The sequence below is a fragment of the Pagrus pagrus genome, assembly GCF_965226575.1.
Source record: "Pagrus pagrus genome assembly, chromosome: 8".
Lineage (NCBI taxonomy): Eukaryota > Metazoa > Chordata > Actinopteri > Spariformes > Sparidae > Pagrus > Pagrus pagrus.
Window position 1 is genome coordinate 3004109 of NC_140192.1, and position 23482 is coordinate 3027590.

Genomic DNA, 23482 nt, shown 5'->3' on the forward strand with positions numbered 1-23482 from the left:
ACAGTCACTCTGAATAAAGCTTAACCAGCTTTTAAGAGAGACGTGAAATGTACAAAGAAACGCTCTCCTCAAGAATGAATCCAGTGACTCCGATCTACTGAAATACCACTAGTTGGTAAATATGCAGCAGATTTGTATGTATTTTTTGACATATGTATGTTCAAGCTCTAGCTCATGGTTAAGCACAGTACTCGAGTAAATGCACTCAGTTACTTTCCACCATCGAGCTTCACCGTTAGACCTGATTTGTGTGTATAAATGTGAAAATGAGAGACAAAAATAAAGCCTGCAAGCAAAATCTCTATTTCCACATCTGACTCCACAACACGCTCTACATCCCCTCCCAGCTGGAAAGTTACCATCACTCCCTGATCTGGTGTGTTGACCTTAATGTTACCTTGTGGGGGAGTGAACGAGGTCAGAGGCTCATCATAACCTGCATTCACATAATTCGCTCTGCTGTGTGAGTCGACGATGACGATGATAGAACACTAACTCGTGGGTAATCTTCACTGCACGATGCACAATAACTAGCGTTTAGACAAGCTGAGATCTTTCAACTGTACATTTATTTCCAAAAAGGCTGCATATACATTTGCAAATTCTACTGTACAGAAAAAACATCCAAAATGTCCATAATTATAGATACAATATACCACAAAGCTGCCCTGGCATTACCAAACATAGATGTCCAGCACTAGAAAAGCTCTGCAGCCTATTTCAATATTATAATCTTTAAATACTTTTTCAACTAATACCTTTAAATGTATGTCAGTATGATTAATTGTTCGTTTTTTTTTTTTATTTTATCATCCCCATCTGTAACTTTACAACATTCACCATTTACAGTAGTTAAACAAGGCACAAGAATAGTGATATGAAGCCGAAGGCCATGCGTGAAGCAAAGAAGAGCATGAGACCGAACAACTCAGGTGACAGAAAAATCATGGACTCAACAGTGAAGCTTTTTAATCTCATGAAACAGGGTTTAGTCTTACACCAAAACATTATACATAGTGAGAAATGTCTCGTGTATGTGTGTGTGTGTGTGTGTGTCTGAGCTCACACGTCAGGATAAGCGTGAACGTCGAGTGTGATGAGTGTACGGCACAGACGGGTTGCTCTTGACGCAACACAAGCCAGCGCTAAGCGTTACGAAAAGCACACGTTTCCTTCTTTTTCTTTTTTTTGACATTCTTTGCTTGCAGGAATGGAAAAAGGAAAAATCCAGTTAGTCACAATTAAGGATCAATCAACAAAAAAACCCCAAAAAGATTACCTGTCACTTTCTTCACTTACCAGCTTAAATTACAAGAAAAGGTGAATATAATCTGATTAGAAATGCAAAAGAGATGATGCAGAGGAAGAAAAAGAAAACGTTCTTTATTAAAGCAGGATGGAACCAGTCACATAATATTCGGTCAAAGAAATAGTTACTCATGTGTCCAAAGACACCATATTCCTGATAAACCACTGAGGAACATGTTCAAAAAAAATGTGTAGTTCACTTGTACTTTAATCTTAAAAATAGCCAACATAAATTAAAGGGTAAATCCACCAATTTTCCACATTAAAGTGTGTTTACAGGTCGAGTATAAAGTCCTGTGCCGCATGCGATCCAGCGATGTTATCAAAGTGCAATGCTAGACCATTTTCCAAATCTGGAGCCTACATTACCCACAATGCAATTTAGCCACTTAGTGACATCATTGGAGGCAATTTATAAGATGACATGCAGCTTATTCTGGAGACACAAAAAGGCTTTATACTACCCGTAGTACTCCCCAAGACCCCACTTTAATGTGAGGGAATTGGTGGCGTTGCCCTTTAAAGTTAAAGAATATGGGTCTGTAGACAAGAAGTGAGGATTGTGGCGAGTTTATTGAGCCAATAGAGAAGATCTGAGGTTAATTATGTAGATCAGTTATCTAAGTTGGTCATTATTGGAGCACCCCAGTCGCCTGAATAAAATGTTGGCATTCTACGTTTCTGTCACATGTAGCATATCCACATTTCTACAATCCGTGTCATGTCGCGTTCACGTAAGATGTATACGAGCGGTACTTTCATGTCGGGAGGTGAAGGGGACACTGCACTGCCAGCTCTTCTCATCGACTCACATTCAAACAGCTGCAGACGCTGGCTGATGTCACCGTGTCCGGCCAGCAAATGTCAACTGACTGCTGTCTAACATAAAGAGTCATTAAGTGCAGCAATAATAGAAGATGGTGATGATTATGAATGTGTTTTTATTGTACTGGGAGGTTAGGGGCGGGGCCAGTGGATCAAACCATTGTGAGGCAGGGGTCACAATCTTTAAATATAGGTGTAACATAGGTGTAGTTTGTGGGGAGGCAGCAGGGCGTTGACCTCCCTAGTGGCTGAAAATTGTCACTACATTGAAAATTATATCTTGTGTAATTAAAATATCTTAAAGAGATCTTATAAAATATAAATGATGAATGTAAATGTGATTTCTTGGATGTTTGATTTTGTAATAGATTGATTTTGGAGCTGTCGTGTGTCTCGTTGCGCAACGAGTTCCCTCAACGTTAGTGAGCTCCCTCACGTAGCAGTCAGTGATTCAGCTCGCTGTCTCTCTGTTACGCAATGAGCAGTGATCTATGGGTGAGTAAACATACTACTCATGTCAAGACAAACACCCAAAGTATTCAGAAAAACAAATGTTATGCTCTTTTGTTGCTGTATATGGCCAGCTTGGTACTATTGTCTTCTGATACTCGGTTAAAAAATGTTTGTCAAACTCCGTCTATTGGGGCCAATCATATTTTTCCATTATTTCTATTTTTTCCACGCCACGACGGCTGCAGTCCACTGCTTGAGACGGCGTTTCAAAAATTGTACGTTGTAAAAGTGAGAACTTCTTGATATTTTTAACGAGGAGTCAGGATTTTCCAGCCAAGTTTGTGGCAGCAGAAGCAGGTATGTGATCTTTTCCAGTCTCTGACAAAGTGCATTTACAGCGTTGTCACGACATACAACTGAAAATTAAACCTAAAGAAATGTAAAGTTGAAACACAACGAAATGTAAAGTTTCAACATTGCTAGAATTTATCCTGGCAGTTGGGTCGAGCTGGATGAGAAATGGTCCGACGGTCCTCAAAGTTATTTTGCACTGCTTTTGATTCTGAATGAATTCATTTGAGATTCAAAGCAGCAGCACTGAGACTGGATACAGGTTGTGACGTGTGGGTGCTAGAAACAAACTCTGCAGCTGACTTGAAGAGCATGCATCCCCGTCAGCGCTTTCATTTGTACCACGTAACTCACACCTGATGTTTTTGCACGTGGTTCCAGGTACGTGATGTGGTGAGCTTATTTCCAGATTGTGTGTTGTGAGAGATTGTGAAACTCCAAGAATCAAACCACACACTCACGTTTACCATAAAAACCCCCGTCGTGACAAAACTGTCTGAGTCATTTCTGTAGTGTACGAACGAGGGAAGGCATTTTTTTATCTTTACTTTGCGAGGAGTCATATGTCATGGGCCGCCATTTAAAATGAGCTGTGTATTTGTTGTAATAATGATTTAAGAAGTAGCTCCAATGCTAAATGCTAAAGTAGACACTGACTTATAGTTCATGAAGCTGCATTTGTGACCTCAGCACTCAGCCTATAGCAGGTCGAGCCAGCGCCCACCGCAGCCTGTCTAATTTGTATTTGTGTGATTATTATTTAATTAGTTTTCAGTCAAATTATTTCCTCATTGACAAAGACTGTCCTTGAAACAGGGGCTGCAGCTCTGACGTTCAGCTGGGTACAATAACAAAAGTCAGTGAGTGTGTCGAGGTTAAAGGAGCACGCTGTAGTTTTGGAGAAGAAGTTTTAATCAGAAGAGAAAAATCTTCATCGACAAACTCAATAAACAAACTCTCTTTGTGTTCATGACTGAATGAACTGAATACACAAACTGAGCTTAAAGGACAACACAGTTTCATACTGATTTACTTTGTTTATATGTGGCGGACCCTGTCACCTTTCTAGCTTCAAACCTTATTTTCCTCTGAGAACAGCTTGTTTATTCACTTGTATTATTACCAAATTCTGAGTTTGAATTTCTTCTACAAAAACTACTCAGTGCCCCATTAAAAGTTTAATGATGTTTTAAAACTAAGACAGATTTTCTTTATCTTGGTGGCTTCTTCCCTCTCTCTCTCTCTCTCACACACACACACACACACACACACACACACATATTTGTTTGTGGTACAATATGCAAACTCCCGGTCTGTGTTTGCACATGACCTCTGGAGCCATGAAAATGTCAGTGTGTGTGTCTGCGTGTGCGTTGGAGGTGGTTGGGGGGCATCTGGACGTGTCGGGGCCTGATATGAAGGTCTACTTGACAGTTGTTAATGGTGGGAATTGGGTGATAAGATGCAGGGATACGCTCCCCGCCGTGCCAGGAAATGATGTTTTACAGCCCCGTGCGTTTCTATCTCTCGCTGGAGGAAACTGTAATGAACTGTAATGCCACGGTTAGAAATCTCACTCTGCCACATTAAACCACAACCGCGTCTTTTTTTCCTGTACCACACACGAGTAGTCACCCTCCCCCTGACCGCGCCGTCCTTCAAGATCAGACTGGCAGACACTGACATTTCTTTTTTTTTAAATGTTTTTTTGTGTAAATGATCACACGACACTGACCGTCTATTCGAGGTGCCAAACCTCCACATAGACTGGATTTTTTTGACTTTTTTTTTAAAGAGATGAAAATGGGGTTGAAGTTCAAGATACTTGGCTTTTTGAAAGTTCACAACCACAACATTTAAGCAATCAGCAGCTTCCTTTTTAAAAAATATAGTATTGGACGTCAAAAAAGTAGCTTCTAAGTCCTCATTCATTCATTGACACAGGGATATGGTGTAGGAGGAGGGGGGGGCGGGGGAGAAACTAGAAATGACGCCACAGGTGTATTATCTTATTTGCATATACGAAATACTATGCAAATATGTCCAGCTGCCGTGTTGACCGCTGGGAAAAAGGATGGGCGGACGGCAGGGACGGTCCCGGAGGGAAGAAAGGAACTCCCGTCTCTTCCAAGACAAATTCAGAAACTACAACTCCTCCTCCATCACCACTCACCCTCTAAGCTGGGAAATGAATACACAGAGGGGGCAGATCTAACTTAAAAACAAGGAGCAAAATAAATTAAACATTAACTTAAAAATTGAGTGGAAAGGCAGGAAAAAGATTTACAGTCCATCCTCGGACAGATTCTTAAAAGAGAGGGGGGGTAGATCCACAGCAGGTACCGGCTCGCCTCGACCTGTTGTGATTGGTCGGCGTGTTGACTGCTCGCACCGTCCACTCATAGACAACCTGACGACCTTCCAGCGCTCCGACCACAGTGTGTTGTCCATCACTGGCTGTGCACGCACACAGATATATGCCTTAGTTTGTCAGTTTTCTCTCTCACGGTCTCTTTCCCGCTCAGCCTGTATATTCAGGAGCAGAGTCCTCCGTCTTCTGATTTGTCAGTTTCCCCGTTCCGCACAGACTGCCCGCTTGTATGTGATTGAAGTCGGACTCTGGCTCATCCTGGTCCTTGGGGGAGCTTTTGGAGTGGATCTTGCCAATCTCCTCGAGGGCACTGGCTAGAGAGTCAAGGTCAGCAGTGTCCTGGTGGCGAGCCTCCCACAGGCTCAGTATGACCGCTGACGGACTCTGCTGCTTTGCAAAATAACCCAGGTTTCTGGAGAGGAGCACACAGAGCTGGATTAATGAACGACACAGGGAGAGGTCACTCTCAGGGACAGAAGACAAGGTTGCCCTCAGATATGGACTGAATCCCTGCTGATTATGAGACATGAGTCTGTGAATAAATCTGAGAATAATTCAAATTGTTTTCATTTCCTTCGAGTGTTCGGAGTGATGATGCACAGAAAACAAGACCAGCACCTCTTAAACTGTGGACCTTAAAGGATCACACTCGTGTTATTCCATCATTTTCTTTTTGACAACAAATCAAAAAAGGAGAAAGCAGTGAATTTATTGGGGACTATTTTTAGCAGCGGATGTATCCACATTTGTTGCCTTGGTGAGTATTTGTGGCAGCAGGGCGGTGTGTGTGTGTGTGTGTGTGTGTGTGTGTGTGTGTGGGAATGAGTCTAAATAAAGTATAACTGGTAATAAAGAAATGTGTCACCCAGAGCAACAGTGTGACTCATTGATGTGTTTTTAATCGGTTTTTTTGGACAACAATGGAGCGCTGTGGCACGGAGGAAGAAGATGTGTAAGGCTTTGAGACACACACACACAATACTTGTTAATAGATGTGTTTTTGGTGGATTTGTTGACAATAAGAAAATACATAAAGTATCACCAGCCGTATCCGTTAATGGGGTCATCCAGTCAGTGATGATATTCAATAAATATGATAATGAGCGGGTCACGTGCACGACATTTCAGAGCAAACAAGAGAAACAAGAACACATCACACGTCCTACATGCCATTTCTTATCTATACTGCAGTTTTTATCATCACAGAAAAGTACATCTATCTGTCTCCTAACAACCGACTGTGTCATTATCTTTTTTATTTGTCTTTAAATCTGTCTGTTGTTGAAAAATTAATTTGGCACAAATTGTTTTGCTGCAGTAAAACAAAAAAATATGACCTTTAAAGACTATTAAAACTACAATCAAGAATAAATTACCATCACAAAAGATTAGTAATTACTGGCAGACTCAGTTTGGATTGGATTTAATTCTCAGGTGCTGCCAAAATTAAAGCAAAGGGAGCTTCTTTTTTTTTTTTGCCATGCAAATAAAAACGAAGCCTTCATGCGTCATGTCGCTTTGAATCCAGTTGGGGGCAGTGTTTCACTGCCGCTCCGTGGTGCTTTCAGAGAGGGAAAAAACATCAAGCAACATAAAAGGCTGCAGCCATTGGTCACATCAGGCCCAGTTCAAAGCAGCCCAACTTGGAGAGGAAAAGCTTATCTGGATAATTTGGAATCCCAAAGGACTCTTAGACAGCGGCATCTCATGAATCATGCACTTAACTGGAGATTATAGCCGCCACGAGCTCAGAAAGGACAGACAACAACCGGATCGAGTAAATATTAGTAGTAGCTGTGTCTCATCATAAAATGCATATTTGATTATCAAAGAACAAACAAGTGATAAATAAATAATCTGTGATGACATTTATGTTCGACTCACTGATGTGATGTTGACAGAAATGTAAGAAAGGCATATAAAACCCTTATTTAAAGGAGCATTCTGTAGTTTTGGGGAAGAAATATTAATCAGAAGAGAAATTGATTTTTTTTTATGATTAAACAAACTAAATAAACAAACTCAAACTGTTCTGGGACCTTATTTTCCTCTGAGAACAGCTTGTTTATTCAGTTATGGAAAAAATAAATAATTCTGAGTTTGTATTATTACCTCATTAATACTGCAAATATTAAATAGTTTTTCTCCAAAACTACGCAGTGCCCCTAAAGGATATTGTATAATACGGCTAACACAAAACCATATTGCACATTACAAGCCACAGCACTCAAGAGACGGGATAATTACATATGTGCTGTACAGTTCTGATTAATTAACTGTTCATTAATAATTAAGAATAAACGATACCTGGTGACCAGCTGCATATGAAGCCACATTCACGAGATGAACAATGCTCACAGGATTGTTTTCATTCTCCACAGCGTGCATTCACGGTCAGGTCATTACAGAAAAAAAAAGCAGGCACACACATCATGCAGTCTCAGAGAGGATGCACACACATCATGCAGTCTCAGAGAGGATGCACACACATCATGCACTCTCAGAGAGGATGCACACACATCATGCACTCTCAGAGAGGATGCACACACATCATGCACTCTCAGAGTGGATGCACACACATCATGCACTCTCAGAGAGGATGCACACACATCATGCACTCTCAGAGTGGATGCACATCACTCGCTTACCGATCTAAGTGGAGTTTCTGGGCTAAGAGTTGCCAGTCCTTGCCCTTGGCATTGGCAGTGTCGAAGGTGGCACAGATCCTCTGGCGGATGGACAAGGGGATTTTGAAGGCCTTGGGCCCCGTCTGGGACGTGATGGTGCAGTCTGTCTGCATAAAAAATGGAACGGACTCCTTTTCAGTCTGGGGGAACGGAACAGAAACAGACAGCGATCAGACTCGGGTCAGAACAGATTAGCAAATGTCGCTTTGCTTTAGTCTGAACCCAGCCTGGATGGAGCAGAGGAGTGGGACTTACTGGAGGACAAGTGCTGGATGGCTATATTTAACATTTTGCAGCATCACTACATCTGGTAGCCTTTTACTTATGTGCCACCGTACAAGTCACACAGTTACTTCCACTATAAACAGCCCAGGGTGTCACATTCTGTTGGAGAGTGGTGGTGACATAAAGGCTCGGATGAATAACATTTTCTGTACTCAACATAAGAAATCTTAGACAACTGAATGGGGGTCGGAGTAGATAATTACTAAAGAAATTGCATCGCGTCTTCTTATGTTAAAGCAATATTATGTAACTATTTCACCTTAAAATAACAGCTTCAAACTGGTGTTGATGGTACGGAGTCTTGTAAGAGTCTAAGTTTTCATAAGATTGTCATGATGTGATGATGATTGTCAAGGATTTGTGTTTATGACAGTGGTGTTGCACTCAGAAACAGTCGGGGGGCGCCAAATCCCCCAAATGCCAGTTTTTCTACATAATGTTGTTTTTAAATTAAACTGCCTTGCTTTTTTGATGCTGAGAAACAGAGTTCACAAGACTTCACGAGTCAAGAGCTGCAAGAGGAACATCGATCTGCAAAGTACAATACACTGCAGCTGGCTACACATTTTAATAGAGCGTCTAGCAGCAACAGAAATAGGAAAAAGGGAGGAAAAATCAGAAACTACTTTAGCAAACAGCACATTATTATATATTATCTATTCTAGCCATCTTGCTAAGTAATCACTCCCCCTAATATCTATGCTGATCAGATCCATTATTAAAGGTGCACTATGTAGTTTTAAAGTTAACTTTAAATTAAGCAACAGCCTATAACATGTGCAGGAAACTATTATTCCTCATTTAAGGGGCAGGTAGTGTTGGAGAAGAAATTTAAAAATCTGAATATTGATATTTACAACATTAATGAGGCAATAACAGAAACTCAGTCCTATATATTTTTTCCATAAGTGAATAAACAAGCTGTTCTCAGAGGAAAATAAGGTCCCAGAACACTGTTTGAAGCTAGAACGGTGGCAGGGTCCGCCACATATAAACAAAGTAAGGTCAGTTTGTTTATTCAGTCATGAAAACAAAGAGAGTTTGTTTAGTTTGTTTAGGCATAAATATCAATCAGTGATTATTCCCCAAAACTACACAGTGCACCTTTAATGCGTTGATGATCTGAACAGATAAACACTTTTATTTCTTCTTCCTATTATGACAAAGACTAACTAATATTGAAGGTCGGATTAAAACAAAGCCTTTAAAGCGGTTGGAAATAGTATTTCACCTGTGTCTGACTGTGCGTTTAAGCGGCGCCGGTGGCCTTGAGGTAGGACGAGCACGTTTGTGACTGCTCGTGGACGAGCAGTTGGGTGAAATCAATGAGTGGCACTCTCTTCTGCCTTAACAACTACTGTCAAGGTGCTCTTGAGTGAGGATTTCGAACTCCTCGCCGCTCCAGTGGAGCTGCTCAGCGGCTGACAGAAGAGTGTTGTTACACCGGGGCAGCTCCCAGGTGTTAATGCATGTGAATGCGATGCAGGTTATTTGCTGGAACACGTGTCTCCCCCGATGAATAAAGGTTAAAAAATATGTACGGTAAATGTGGTGAACAGCTGGATCTCCCTTGTCTGTGTTTAGCATAAATCTGTGAAGAAAATGTGTGTGTCCTCCTCGCTCTATAAATATACAATGCAAGCTCAGGAGAGCTGGCCCTGCTGTCAGTGGACACACTCCAGGAAGGTTACACAAAGGTTGAGTGTGAAAGTGCTCCTCCTCCTCCTCCTCTTCCTCCTCCTCCTCCTCCTCGCCTCCCGCAGCTGCAGAGCCTCACCTCGGCCACAGCCGTGTAGACCTGCAGAATCTGCTCGTGGCCTTTGACCTGGCGCACGCTGATTTTGCAGGAGAGCTGGGCGGTGGCAGGGCTGTATCTCTCCAGAGAGAAGGCACAGTGCAGGGGCTGCTGGTTGCTGCACCACACTTGGGGGAAGGAGAACTCCTGAGGAGGCAGAAGGAGAAGAAAGAGGGGACATCAGACAACGTAACGCAGTACACAGCAACGTGTTAGCAGCACGCGCTCTAAATGAGATGATTCAGCTCCCGGTGCTGCGATACATGTGGCCGCACTGTCACATGCTCAGCCACTTACATGCGGTGAGATGAAAGGTAAGAGCCGGCTTTGAAGTGCATAGAAATGAGTATTGTTGGGGAGAGGAAGAAGATATCCTGATATCATTTACAAATATAGCCCGATTCAATCGTACAGCTTCTCTGCTTGCGGGCTTTGTACTATAAGCAATATAAGTAGGAATATGGCGAACAGGGGAGAAGATTGTCTTTGATGTATAATTAATTTCCAGAGAACGGCCCCATCTGCGGGGGAACGTCCTTGACCTCTGCTAGACTCCATCTCTGCCACATCTGCATATTAAAACTGACCTGTAAACGATTCTAAGTGAAGACGGCCACATTAAAAGCGGTGGCCGGTGCGCCTACTGATGACTTAACCCCCTGTAGCTTTGATCTCGGCTGCCCGGTGCAGCTCACAGTGGCAGATAATGGGGTCTGGGAGGCGAGGTGGTGGCGGAGGAGGGAGGGGGAGGGGTGATGGACGCGGAAAGCCTCGGATGCTCTTTAACAACTAAAAGCTGACTTGATGTATGGCACGCCGCTCGGCTATTACTCTACACCTGCTCCGCAGAAGCGGGTTGGCGGTGGCTGCCTGTCGCCAAGGATCCCTCATAAATAAGGCTGTGAAGAGGTCAGGTGTCTTTGAAAACACGGAGCTTTCACCCCGCATTCAGATCTGTAAGCAACAAGAGCGTACAGTGGGGACACAGCTCCGCCGCCACGCGAATGACAACAACAGGTACAAAACAGCATTCACCGCCCGCCGCGCCGTGTGCCGCCTAATACTGTTTGCATCTTAATGCTCCTGCAAGCAGAGCAAACAAAACGCTATTAATCTCAAGTCACATCCGTCTTTATGATCCTCAAGAGAGAAATGTGGGTGACAGCAGGATTCACACAAACATCAAGTCAGAGCCAGATGAATGTTATGAGCTGAGCAGAAATGACTGAGCAGATTTGACTCGACTCGTCTTCTATGTGGGAGCGTATGTGACAACAATGGGTACCAAACACTATATATAAAAAAATAAATTAAAAAAATAGCAGCCGGCACTTCTCTGAGGCTTAATAATACATGACAAGTGGCAGCAAAACAATCTGATGTTTTATTAACAACTCAACATCAGTTCTTCGTTTAGACCCTGAAGATTCTCGGTTTGTAACACGTGAATCCAGTATGATCCGATATAAAACCTGCCCTCTTCACCACATGGACATACATTCAAATACCAAAAAAATAGTACATAGTGAGTAAATAGTGATTGTTATGATCCTACCAAGTGTAAATGATCATGTGGACAGTGGACGCTTAGCAGCAGTAATTAGCTCTTAGCAGCAAAAACAGGATTTTGCAAATTATTTAGTATCTGATCTCTGTTTTTTTATAAGGTGACATTTGGTCAGCTGCTGCCATGGTTACCTGACATGTGGTAAAGGGTTTAATGCTCCACAGGAACTGGGGAACATCCTGGATGGACACCTGGAGGCTGAAGGTGTTCGCTCGGAAAGGCAACATCTTTGGCTCCTCGAGGAGCTGACCCCCTCTGCTCTTCTCTGCTGCCACCACTCCCTGGACAGGGAAAAAGAAAGGAAAGCAAGATGAATGAGGGGGGATTGAGGGAAAGGCATCAGAGAGAAAAGGGGCATGAGAGAAAAAAGATAGTGAAGAAGAAGCCTTTCCTTTTGCATATCAGCACGGACACCTGTTGCTAATCCTTCCCTCTGTCACATCCACTAATTGACTCATCACAAATATTAACACAGAAGCCAAGTAGTTACGTCAACTCTCTGCTGAACAAACCATATGACTTGCGTTCACATTAGCATCACATTTGCAGCCTCGACATGACAGATTGAAGCTTGAATGTAATGCCGGGGACACCCGTGCGTCGGGGGGCAAACGTCCATCTCCCAAATTGAATTTGCGATGATGAAAGAGCACTTTGATTGTCGCTTGCAGGTATTCATCTGTCATCATTGTTCAGTGTCCCAGTGGGATGGTTCCGTGTCTGGTCTGTCTGTCCTTAGCAATCTCAATCACAAAGGGAGAAAGACAGAGAACAGAGCTGTGACTAATGCCGGGCCACACTGATTGGTTCTGACTAAGTGTCTGTGCGTGCAAGACGAGCGTGTGTCTGAACTTTAACACGTGTGCCCGGGGCATCTTGCATATTGCCGTTACTGCAAGTGTGACAACAATCAAACTACTGGCTAAAAAACACAGATGAAAGACATTCACAGGAAAAACAAATGTGGCAGCAGGGAGCCTGAAATATGGCGCTCCTCCTCCACCATCTGCCTCTGTCGTTCAAAACGTCAAAACACCAAACAGCCGGACAACGCTGGATTTCCTTCATTTTCCCGTGCAGCGTAGCTACCTTGGATCTGTGATAAGGTTCCTTTTGTTTTGAACTCATCTGAAGCTGTCCGTGGTGCCACGATTGAAGTTGTGTGTCGACTGCGACTGTTGCTGATCTGCTGTTTGACACATCAACACAAGACTGATGCGTCTCAGATGATGTTTTACAACAAAGGCAGTGCTGCAATGTCAATGTAAGGATGAGAAATCCAAACAGAAGAATTGCAAAAGTTGCTGGAGTTACTGTCGGAGTCCAGGGGTTCGGAAAGAAAAAGTTCTGCTACTTTTCTGTCCACAAAGTTTGGAGGCTGCAGGTCGGAGCCAGCGTCTCCATCAAGCTCCTATCACAGCTACTGTGTCGTACCTATCCAGCGAAAGCAGCTCATTATAACCCATAGTTACATTTCTTGTTAGGCGCTGACCTCTAGCGACTGTAGGAGAGTCAGGCAGGTAGTTCTGTATAAAGAGCGACTAAGTCTTGCACGGTGAGGTCTTGGGTTTCCTAGTATCCTGGCGAGGTTGCTGGGGGAGCGATTTCGGGTAATACTTACGGTGCTTGGTAGAACTAGCACTAGTAACTGACACACTGGCAAGCAATAATATCGGTGTTAGGAGTATTCACGTGATAAAGTTGCTAACCAAGATCTTAATAAATGAATGATACGCTGCACCAATCGCTCTAAGGAGGATTTCTGGTTCTGGTTAAGTGACAGGACGCAGCTGAAGAGGTAACGTGGGGGCTAGGAATAAGGTGGATAGACTAGCATTTAGCCAGCGTGGATATTTAGTGTGGACATCTTTTTTAAAACTCATCTGAAGTTGTCACAATGGCATTTCTGAAGGCGGCTGTAGACAGACAAAAATGACTACTGTGATGGAAACCGTTCTGATTTCCATCCTGAAAATGTGATTATTTCTTCTGGATGATATCATTTAGGATATTTTTGTGGAAAATTCTTTTCATGAGGACTGAAGGTTAAAGGTTGAGGTGAACAATGTTTTTTTTTTGCTGGCATTTACACCGGATGGCAAAGTCGGCCAGCAGAACAATGACATGGTTTGTATTTTCAGTAGGAAACTTGTATCCAGACCTGAGTGCTGTGACCTTGGAGATGGAAGGACATTATTTATTCTGCCCCATTCCTGAGAGTCAAGACTTCCTTTGTCTTCTTTTTCACAGCTGACACCAAGAAATTCACATGATTTCTGGTGATTTTAAGATCTTGAACTGAAAGTTTATTCTCTAAAAGTGTATCGATGTGGATATAAATATTAAGAACGTTTGACTCTTTGTACTCCTTTAAAAGAGACAGCAACATTATGCAATCAGAAAATTTAAACATGCCAACCGTAACCCCTCCTCGGTCTCAGCTGAAGGAAATCTCTCCCTCGCAGTGTTTGTGTTGCATCAGGCTTCGTGTTGATCCAGAATCCAGTCTGTGATTGTGCCGGAGCTTGGAAAACACACAGCAGAGAGATGTGGCGCTAACAGACAGGAGCCCAAGGGACGCACAAAAAGTCTGGCATCTGCTCGGCAGGCTGGGAATTCATAAACCAGATCCAGAATGCATTTTAAAGCCAGCTGCCACTGACGGCTGTGACATGACAGAGAGGCGGTTGGGAGGCAGAGTCGGCGGAGGTGCTCTGCTCGGCTCTGCTCCACTGTTAGTCTAGTCTCTCCGGGGAGGACGGGGAAGCTTGATTTCCCCGGCGTTCGCTGATGAGATCTCAATGCTTAAAAAACCCTATAGGTCGCTGAAGGATAATCAAATCAAACACGATGAAAAGGGATGATTGGTTAACATGTGAATGGCAGTGATTACAGTACGGCAGCCATTGTCTCGGTCTATTAAAACCTCTGGAAGAGAATCTGTCAGGCTGAGGGCCCACTATCGGCCCGGCACTATTGTTTCACAGTGGTAATGAATCTGCAGTCATTCACAGGGTTTAACCGGTAGACAGCACATGCTGAGGTACCTGCTGCCTCAGACAGCCCGGGCAAACACCACACACACACACACACACACACACACACACACACACACACACACACACACACACAAGATGATCGCTTTGAATCTAGGCCGTGACCCGACATGTACCGCCTAATAGAGGAGGAATTGAAGGAGTGAAACTGTGCATCCTCACGTTGTTGCGAAAGAGGTCAGAGACAGCTGAAGTTTCTCTGATGCACAGTTGCAGAAAGTCTGCTGAATCTGCCCATCTGAATTCTGGACTGCTGGTGAAATGAGGAAGAGGAGCTCTCCTCCTCCTCCTCCTCCTCTTCTCTCCACAGAACAAAGAAACCTCAGTACAACAGTAAAGATTAAAGCCATTCATCGGCCAACAGCGGATCAAATCACCCCAATCGTAGCAGTCTTACTTTGATGACCCGTTCCTCTGAAGGCTCGCAAAAAAACCACATTTTCTCACGTACCTCTGCTCGTATCAAACCACGCAGATAGTTTTGTTTTAATTTGCTCGTATTTTGAGATATTTGCCTCAGAGATTTCTGCCTCGTCCTCGCTACGATCGGGATGAATAGAATCTAATTTGTGGCACTCGCTGCTTTGAAAAAAATGACATTCAAAGACAGAGAGTCTTTTGAGAAATAACTTCCCCACTTACTCTGGATAATCCACAAACCTCATTAATGGTTTTTCTAGGACCAAGAAATAGTCCCTTTGAGGAACATTGGACAGTGTTTTCTGTGAATTATCCAGAGTAACAAGGACAAAAGAGCAAAGACTGTGCCGGCACAGAGCAGCATTCATTTGGAGTCTTGTTTTTTGGCAACCTCGCTAATGTCTGTCCAATATCAACTGTCCTTTTAGGTTTTTGGTTTCATCTGCCACCAGTTCCTGAGGGAGATATCTTGCTCTTTAGCTGCTAAATGCTCCACTTTGCTCACCAGCTATCAGCCAACTGTTTCTGTCTGCTGTTGAGGTGCTGAGCAGGTAGTGTACAGTGGGTTTATTAGAGCTTTTTTTTGCAGTAAACAGCTGCCAGATATTGAAAACAAGGCTACTGAGAACCACAGCAGGGAAGTTGCGGGATGTAAAAATCAAAACAACGAGCTGAAAGAAGGTAAAACACTCCAAAGAGCTGAGGAGAGCTGCAGAGCGAGGTCATCATTTTCTATAGGGTTGTTACGTAAACCAACACCAAAAACTCTACACTGCTGTGACCACATCCTGACAAAGGAGGTTGTGAAAGAGCGTCTCGTCTGAAATTGTGCGAGCGGAGCTTGAGCTGTTGTGGTTTTTACGTAATTTGCACACAATTGCAGGCGCAGCAGTTTTTAACACCTGTTCAGAACATGGACTGAGATGAACCCAGGAAGCTCGAGACGTGATTTGCTTGGATGCATGACTCTGTCTTTGAAAATGAACTCGTGCATGTTCTGTCTTACGACCTTGTAACCTCGTTTTTATTCCTTTTCTTGTGGATTAAAGTATAAAAAGCAGGACAGAGAGGAAAGAAGGGAGGTTTTGGGTATTTTGGAAGGTTCTGTTTTGTCTTTTGCTGACATCTTAGATTCATATGTGACTTTGTTCATTTTTTGACTTTTGTATCTTCCTGAATTGAAGAACAACAACTACAAAAAAGAGCTGTAAAACTTTAATAAAGCTGGGTTGTATTTTGTAAATCCCAACCCAGACCTTCTGTGTAAGAACTCTTCCTCCCTGTGACAGTAGATTATTACATTTTTATCAAATCAAAAGAGTTTACATTTTGTAAAGCTAAATCCTGGATGACGATTTAAAGTTGATTAAGACTTGAAGTGCTGAAAGTTAAAGTTGTGATTTGGCTTCGATGATGTAATGTGGTGTATCGTTGTGGTTGAGTTCATGACTGAAACTCATCTGGTTTGTTTGTGGCTTCGCATGTCGATGATTTCACACAAGCGTTTGTCGTCTCATTAATCTGATGAAGGGATTATTTCAATCTGATACCATTTCAGGTTTGTCACTACCACTGACTGTACAACATAGAGACAGAGCTTCAGTGAAGCCAACCTGCAATCTCTTTAATGACCAGCAGTGGGCAGCTGCACTGGTTTCAAGTCTGACTGCGTGTAAGCTTATGAGAAAATGAGCCTACTTCTCACTTGATTTATTACCTCAGTAAACAGCTTCCTAATGAGTTCACGGCCTCAATCTCTAGTTTTAAGTGTTCTTTAATACAGCATGATGTTCATTTTGTAAATTGGGGTCCCACTTATAGTAAAATAAATGATGTGGTTTGCTTTCGAGTGCAATGACTCACTGTCGCCTAAATGTGGTCACTTCTGGCTCCAAAAAGAAAAGATAACACCGGCCGTAGTCCCAAATCTGAAGCTTCAAAACAATAGTCAACAAACCATTGGGCGACATCACAGCAGGTTTACACTTAATAACTTTGAATCCATTCATAAAAGCTGTAAATAATACTGCACAACGTCCTGCGAATGTTTTAGACGTGGAAGTGTGCACAGATCTTAAATCAACAACCACATTCTTCAAAATGAGCAGTGAAACATTGGAAACACGGTGTAACTGCCATGATAAAGTCATTTCCAGTCATTAGTATAAAGGTCTAAACATTATTAACTACTTTGCATTCTTGACCACGTAAAGTAGAAGCATTAGGAATAATTAAGCACACATTACACCACGGCCATTTTAAAATACACTAATCTTACATTTTGTTTCGCCCTCGAGGAAGCCAAAGTATTTGCTATTTAAGTTTCTATTACTGACCACATCTTCCTCATGAATAAATGTGCCTGTGGAGAGAAACGCAGTGCTGCAGGAGATCATAATGATTTCATCTTTGTTGGATAAACAAAAGGAAAAGGAAACAACACCTAACCGCCGTCCTCCCTCACCTGAAAGGCGTGCGGCGTGTCGTCCACACAGTACACCCGCAGGCTGTAGCTCATGGAGCCGGCCTCCATGCTCCCGAACACAGCGAGCTTCAGCCTCTTGACGGCGGCCTGCGTCAGCGGCTCGCCCACCAGGGCGTACGAGCCCGGCTGGTCCAGCAGCAGGTGGCAGCTCGTCGAGTCCATCAGGCAGTAACAGGACGTGGACTCCTCCTCCACCGACATGACGTCCTGCAACGAAGAAAAAAACAGAGGCCGTACCCGTGAGGACACTGTCAAGATGTCAAAGCTGCTTTTTGTTAAAACATATCACATTATAATATTCTGTTGTTTTCGCTTTTGATTCAATTTCTTGTATAACATCAGATTTCAAACACTCTCTTCAAAGCTCTTGCCCTCTAGAAATGGTTGCTGGATCATGAAAGCTAATTGTAGAAGAACCCAAAAATCCTGCACGCTGTCGAACACTTGAACTCCCTTAATTTCCTCCGCCAAGACGGTTTGTTTTCACCTGTGTTACTTGGTTGGTTTGTTGGTTTGTCAGCAGGATTACACAAAAACTACAGAACACATTTTTACAAACTTGGATGGACGACGAGTCTCGGCCCGGAGCGGACCCCGTTACCTTTTGGTGTAGATTTGGTGCTGGTTATTTTTACGAGTGAATACAATTTAATGTGGACACAAATACAAATCTGGGCCTTGGTCGAGGTAAATAACAGTCCCCTGTCCCCTTCAACAGAACCCTGTTTGGCGCTAGAAAGGTGGCAGGGTCCGCCACATATAAACAAAGTGAAACAGCATGAAATTGTGTTGTTGTTGTAGAAAACAAAGAAAGGTTGTTGATTTAGTTTATTTGGGCAGATAAAGATCTTTCTCTTCTAATTAAAATGTCTTCCCTAAAACTACAGAGTGCTCCTTTAATGGAAGCATCCTCTCCTCAGAGGGACATTAGTGCAATTCACTGATTTAAACTCACATTGCGTGTCAATAGGCGAAGCCTGGTAACAACCTCCGATAATCAGTAATAATCAGACGTTATCTTACACGCTAATTGAGACTCCCCCGGACCTGCAGAGGAAGCCTCCAACACGCTTTAGCATCGGCGGTACTCGCAGTAGCACACGGCGCTTGTTGCTGGCGCCTATTGTGGAGCTAAATATTCATGCCTGGAGCTACAAAGATATCAACACCAGAAGCCGGTGCAGATGAGCTGTACTACTGCGTACAGTAGGATGCATTATGGATTGAGTTCTGGCACGCTGCTGTTGAATAATGTTGTAGGTAACATAATGCAGGTTTAAATCACAAAGCAAATCCCACACAAGTTGTAAGCAGTCTCTTGAGAATGTGAAGAACATTTTCTACACGAGTGATGGTGTTAGTACACAGCAGAACACAAAATAGTCATTATGGACAATACAGAGTGTTTTATTTATGAGATGACAAGAGCAGCCGGGAAGCACTTCATTATTTCCAACCGGAATAAAGAAAATCTTTTATGCGCAGTCTTTCATTTTTCTTTCCTCTCCTTTGCTTTCCTTTCCCTTAAATCTCCATTATTTGTACAGAGGACGCTGTCACAAACCCAGCAGGAAGTGGGAAGCTCCATTATAAACAATGGGAAGTAATGACAAGACAAAGAAAACATCTCAAAGTGTAACTTCAATCTGTGTTTGTGCGATGAACGAGCGAGCTCATTCCAGCGAACGCTGCTTCCACTGCTCTTACTTCAGCTCATTGTTTGCGACGGAGATCATAAATGATCTTTCACCGATCTGATGAAGACTTAAAGTTTCATTTCAAGGGAAAAAAACTAAAATCTCATTAGTAAACATTTGTTTTAACCTACTGAGGAGACAAAATGTGCTGGATAATCCAACTTGTGCACCTTCAGATATCTTTCTGTCTTTATCTAAACCATCCCACATCTCTGTCACACAGCATGCTGCAGCCTCTATCCTGGCAAGCAGAACAAACCTGTGAAACACATGTGATTATCGAAATTAACGAGGAGCTGTGAGACCAATCAGCACGCTAAAACACAGCCCGAGGAGCAGTATTTATTCCCTCGCAAATAATTAACAAGTTAACTGGCAGTATGGCGATCAAAAATGATTGTTATCGGCCATCTTGTCCACGAGACAGCAGACCGCCTCCTGTTTACTCACTGCTGGGCTGCTTTAGTACAGTGTTAGAAGATGTGGCGGAGCTGCAAAACATGACTTTGTGTGAATATATTTTTCTTATTGTCAACATGAAATGTCTCCAACCATGAACTGATCCTACTGACAAATACCGTGTGTTAACCAAAAATCTGGTTAATCTTTGATTTTCCATTTTGAGGCAGTTAAAACAAAAACCAACCAACTGCTGTAAATACTCACCAGAGGACTGAATGTGTATCGGTCCACGGTTTAAAATAGTCCCCTACAAAAGGTCCAGTGTCTAGGACTTGGACTAGGACGTGGCATGCAGTGGTGATGCAACCAGCTACACTCCCCTCGCCTTACTCTACCCTATGGAGGCTGCTAAAATCTGCTACTGCTAACCATGTTAGTAAGGGAGCCAATTCTGCAGCCAAACTCCAACAACCACTTTTGAGTTGTTCTTATATCCGCCTCTTTCACCTCAGGCAGCATCCTTATCTGTCCCTCTGCCTCCCCCCTTTGTGTAACTACAAAGTGCACGTTGTATCTACACTGACTCGTCTTCGCCTGCTTGGCATCTGACCAGAAGTGTATCACAACTCATCAGGACACAACAAAAACTTACAAAAAGCACGAGGCCACTGGATGCAATTCATTCTCTGTTGGCTTTTTCAGCTCATACATTACAATCAGGCGCTGTGTCACTAAATGAGATGCAACACAAAGTGAGAAAACGTTAGCGCTCGGTGCAGCCACATTCATGTCAGGTGTTGGGATTCCTTCTGTGAATACTTTATGTTTATGCATTTTGTACTTATGCCTTCTGCATCCTCATAAGCACAGCTTAACACACGGCAATATGGTACTGAATAATAATAATCCACTGAGGCTGAGTGCTGCGGAGCCTTCTGTGGGTAGTGTGTATTTTTAATGACAGCTGAAATAAGGCTATTTTAATGGCACTGAGCATTTGCAGGTATTATGCATCTTCAATGCCCGCCTCTCTCTCTCCAGGTTAGACCTCAGTGGTATGTCATTATTTCTAACCAAAGAAGCTCTAAGGATCTCTGCGCCCTTTTAATATTAGAGCGAAATCTCAAAGCGACATAAATCTTGTATTTATTCATATTCCCTCTGGTTTCTCTCCCTCCCTCATTCGCAACACTTGCACATCTCCAGAAATTGCCCTCTAACACCGAACAGAAACCTTTTTTTTTTTTTGGTCACACAATAGCAAACTTTAAACGCTTACAAAAAGCCAGGTTGGGTAAACATGAGCCTGAACTCAAAATGAGGAGGGAGGAGAGATATAGGAACGGACGGAAAGCTGTGACACCTCTGTGAGCAAATAAGACGTCGGCAGAGGAGCTCATCAAAAACAACATTAATCTCGGAGTGAGCGACCTGAGGAGAGCCGACATGGTTTATAATCTGCAGAAGCATCATGTGGCATCAATATTACAGCAGCCACCTTCTCCAGCGAGGTTCAGTTCAGACGATCAGGTCCAAACGTGTTTCAAAATCAGCCCTTCAGTGGACGGTAAAATATATCATTAGTGCAGATGTGTGTGACGTGTGAACAGGTTTTTCTTCATCTCTACACAGATGTTGTGCTGGTCCGTCAGGTTAAAGAAGCCGAGCTACGAGGAAACACCTCGGGCAACAAGTGGAGATGAGATCGTAACTAAAACTTGGAAATGTCTCGCTGATGTATAATCACGTGGTTTTTGAAGATATAGGTGAGTTCATCGCTCGATCTACTGTCCAACAATCTTGTCTCGTGCCTCTGTGGGTAATCAAAAGATGTTTTGTAGTTTAATGGCTGTTCTGTTCTTCTGTCAGTCAAATCTGATCTACAGTCGCCTTTTCTACACAATAAATACAGATTCTTCTTTATTTTACTTTCATTACTTCATGTTGGGTCATGAATTGAAAGTAATAGAGAAAGAAAGTATAAAAAAATATACTTATAGTTGTCTTTATCAAGCGAAAAGTAGCAGATGGTTTCAGGCGTGTATTTCTTTTATTCAGGCTACTTGATGTTTTTCACAGACTATCTGTAATGTTTCTTTCTACTCTGGCAGCAGAAACAGCCTTACTTTAGTTGATGCTGCACTGTTGACCTCGGATATAACAGCTGCAAAGCAGATAAGGACTTTCGAAGTGCTCCGAGGGCTCAAAAATGGAATTTTTTAACACAAATGTACATTTCCATGACAACTGGAAGCAAACCGCATTTGCTGAGGAAGATCCTGTCGTGTGATTGAAAGCTTCATCTAGAGGTTGATTATGTACTTGACGGAAAAACACATGAAAGGGCTGAGTGCCTGCGTGAGCTTCTTTAACCGGACCACTACTACTATCCTACTAACGCTGCTGAAAAATGACAAGAGGAAAAGATAACTGCGTCTAGGGCAGGCCTGCTCAACAACCTTTCAGGAGGGCAGGATGTGAGAGCGCCCACAGGCCGGACTTTAACATTCCTATATACCTTTATTTTCATTTTTTTCCTCTGCTTTGCTTGATCGTTTTAACAACTGAAGTGTTTTTGTGCGTGTAACAGACATAATTAATAAATGCGCCTGCTTACAAAAGGATCAAAGGGCTGGATAGGTCTGATCCTGGGCTTCCAGATATTTACTCGGGCTTTGGTCGTGGGAATAAGTGCAGGGGCACCGAAAAGACTCTCAGACAGAAACCGGTTCCTTTAATTTAAGAAGAAGGTCCATTGTGTTGCGTCTTTGCAGAGGCGTGCACGCAGGGGACCGCTGCAGCTCTTGAATGTGCTTCATAGCAGCAATTTCTATCGCTTAGAAAAACATTATTCAGGACGGCCGGTCTCCTTCTAAATAACAAGCTCTTTTAAGCGCTGACAACCACCACAACAGCCAGGGGCAAACCTGCGGTATTCATTATCCTGACCCATGCTCAGCCTGCCAAAACTTTACATCAGATCTACATTTACATTACTGCCTGACTGAATATTCTCTCCATTCTTCTCCACCCCTCCACCCTCTTCTCTTGTCTTGTTATCATCTTTGCTTGTTACTGCTAAAAAAAAAAACGCGAGCGAATAATGCAAAGTGACGACAGCGATCGGGCTTGTTATGCCTTTGGGTTTGGGATTAAGCTCTTGGGACTTCATCCAGACCAGTAAAAAGCAATCTTCTTCACTGAAGGGGGGGAAAGAAAAAAAAAAGGAAAAGGGCTGACATTGTTGGAATGAAAACACGAACATAAAGAGCTGGGAAAATACAATGTGTCCTGCTCCAAAGCATCAGAGCGAGACTAACAAGAAACGCAAAAATATTGGGGAAGAGTCGCAGCGCTTTGTTGTGTTAGAAGTTGATGGTGTGCAAAGTGTGTGTGTGTGTGTGTGTGTGAGGATGGGAGGTGTTGTTCAAGGAGGCGGATGGAGAGTCGTGGTCAGCAGAGAAACAATCTCCATGACTCTCCCCCTGATTGCTTCACATCTAAATTCACTGTGCCATGTCTTCCCTGATCCACTAATCGATACTTCCCTTGTCTAACGGCCTGCTGAGTGACAGCAGCCATGCCTCTTCCTGGCCATTACACGCTGTAATTGTTTCTTTATTTTCCTCCTGCCGGACCGGCGGTGTTACCTCCGTGTGGCCTTATGTCACCCTCTGGACCCACAGAGAGCATGAGGTCGGATCAATCAGCTCACCAACAAAAAGGCCCCGACAGTATAATTCACCGGTCACATGTCGCGCTGGCTAACCGGGCTTCTAT

At 43.1% G+C, this 23482-nt stretch overlaps 1 protein-coding gene across 2 annotated transcripts in view; it reads right to left on the minus strand.

Annotated features, from left to right (window-relative positions):
• Positions 1 to 550: 550 nt before the first annotated feature.
• unc5db (unc-5 netrin receptor Db) overlaps positions 551 to 23482 on the minus strand; it is a 163621-nt gene continuing 140689 nt past the window's right edge. For both annotated transcript variants that reach the window (XM_084359830.1, XM_084359829.1), the window contains 5 exons: positions 17583 to 17810; positions 11774 to 11923; positions 10058 to 10222; positions 7957 to 8135; positions 551 to 5720 (listed from right to left, as the gene is read on the minus strand). In XM_084359830.1, the coding sequence (XP_084215956.1) occupies positions 5459 to 5720; positions 7957 to 8135; positions 10058 to 10222; positions 11774 to 11923; positions 17583 to 17810 (984 nt within the window). In that variant the 3' untranslated portion in view covers positions 551 to 5458. The remainder of the gene's footprint in view (positions 5721 to 7956; positions 8136 to 10057; positions 10223 to 11773; positions 11924 to 17582; positions 17811 to 23482) is intronic.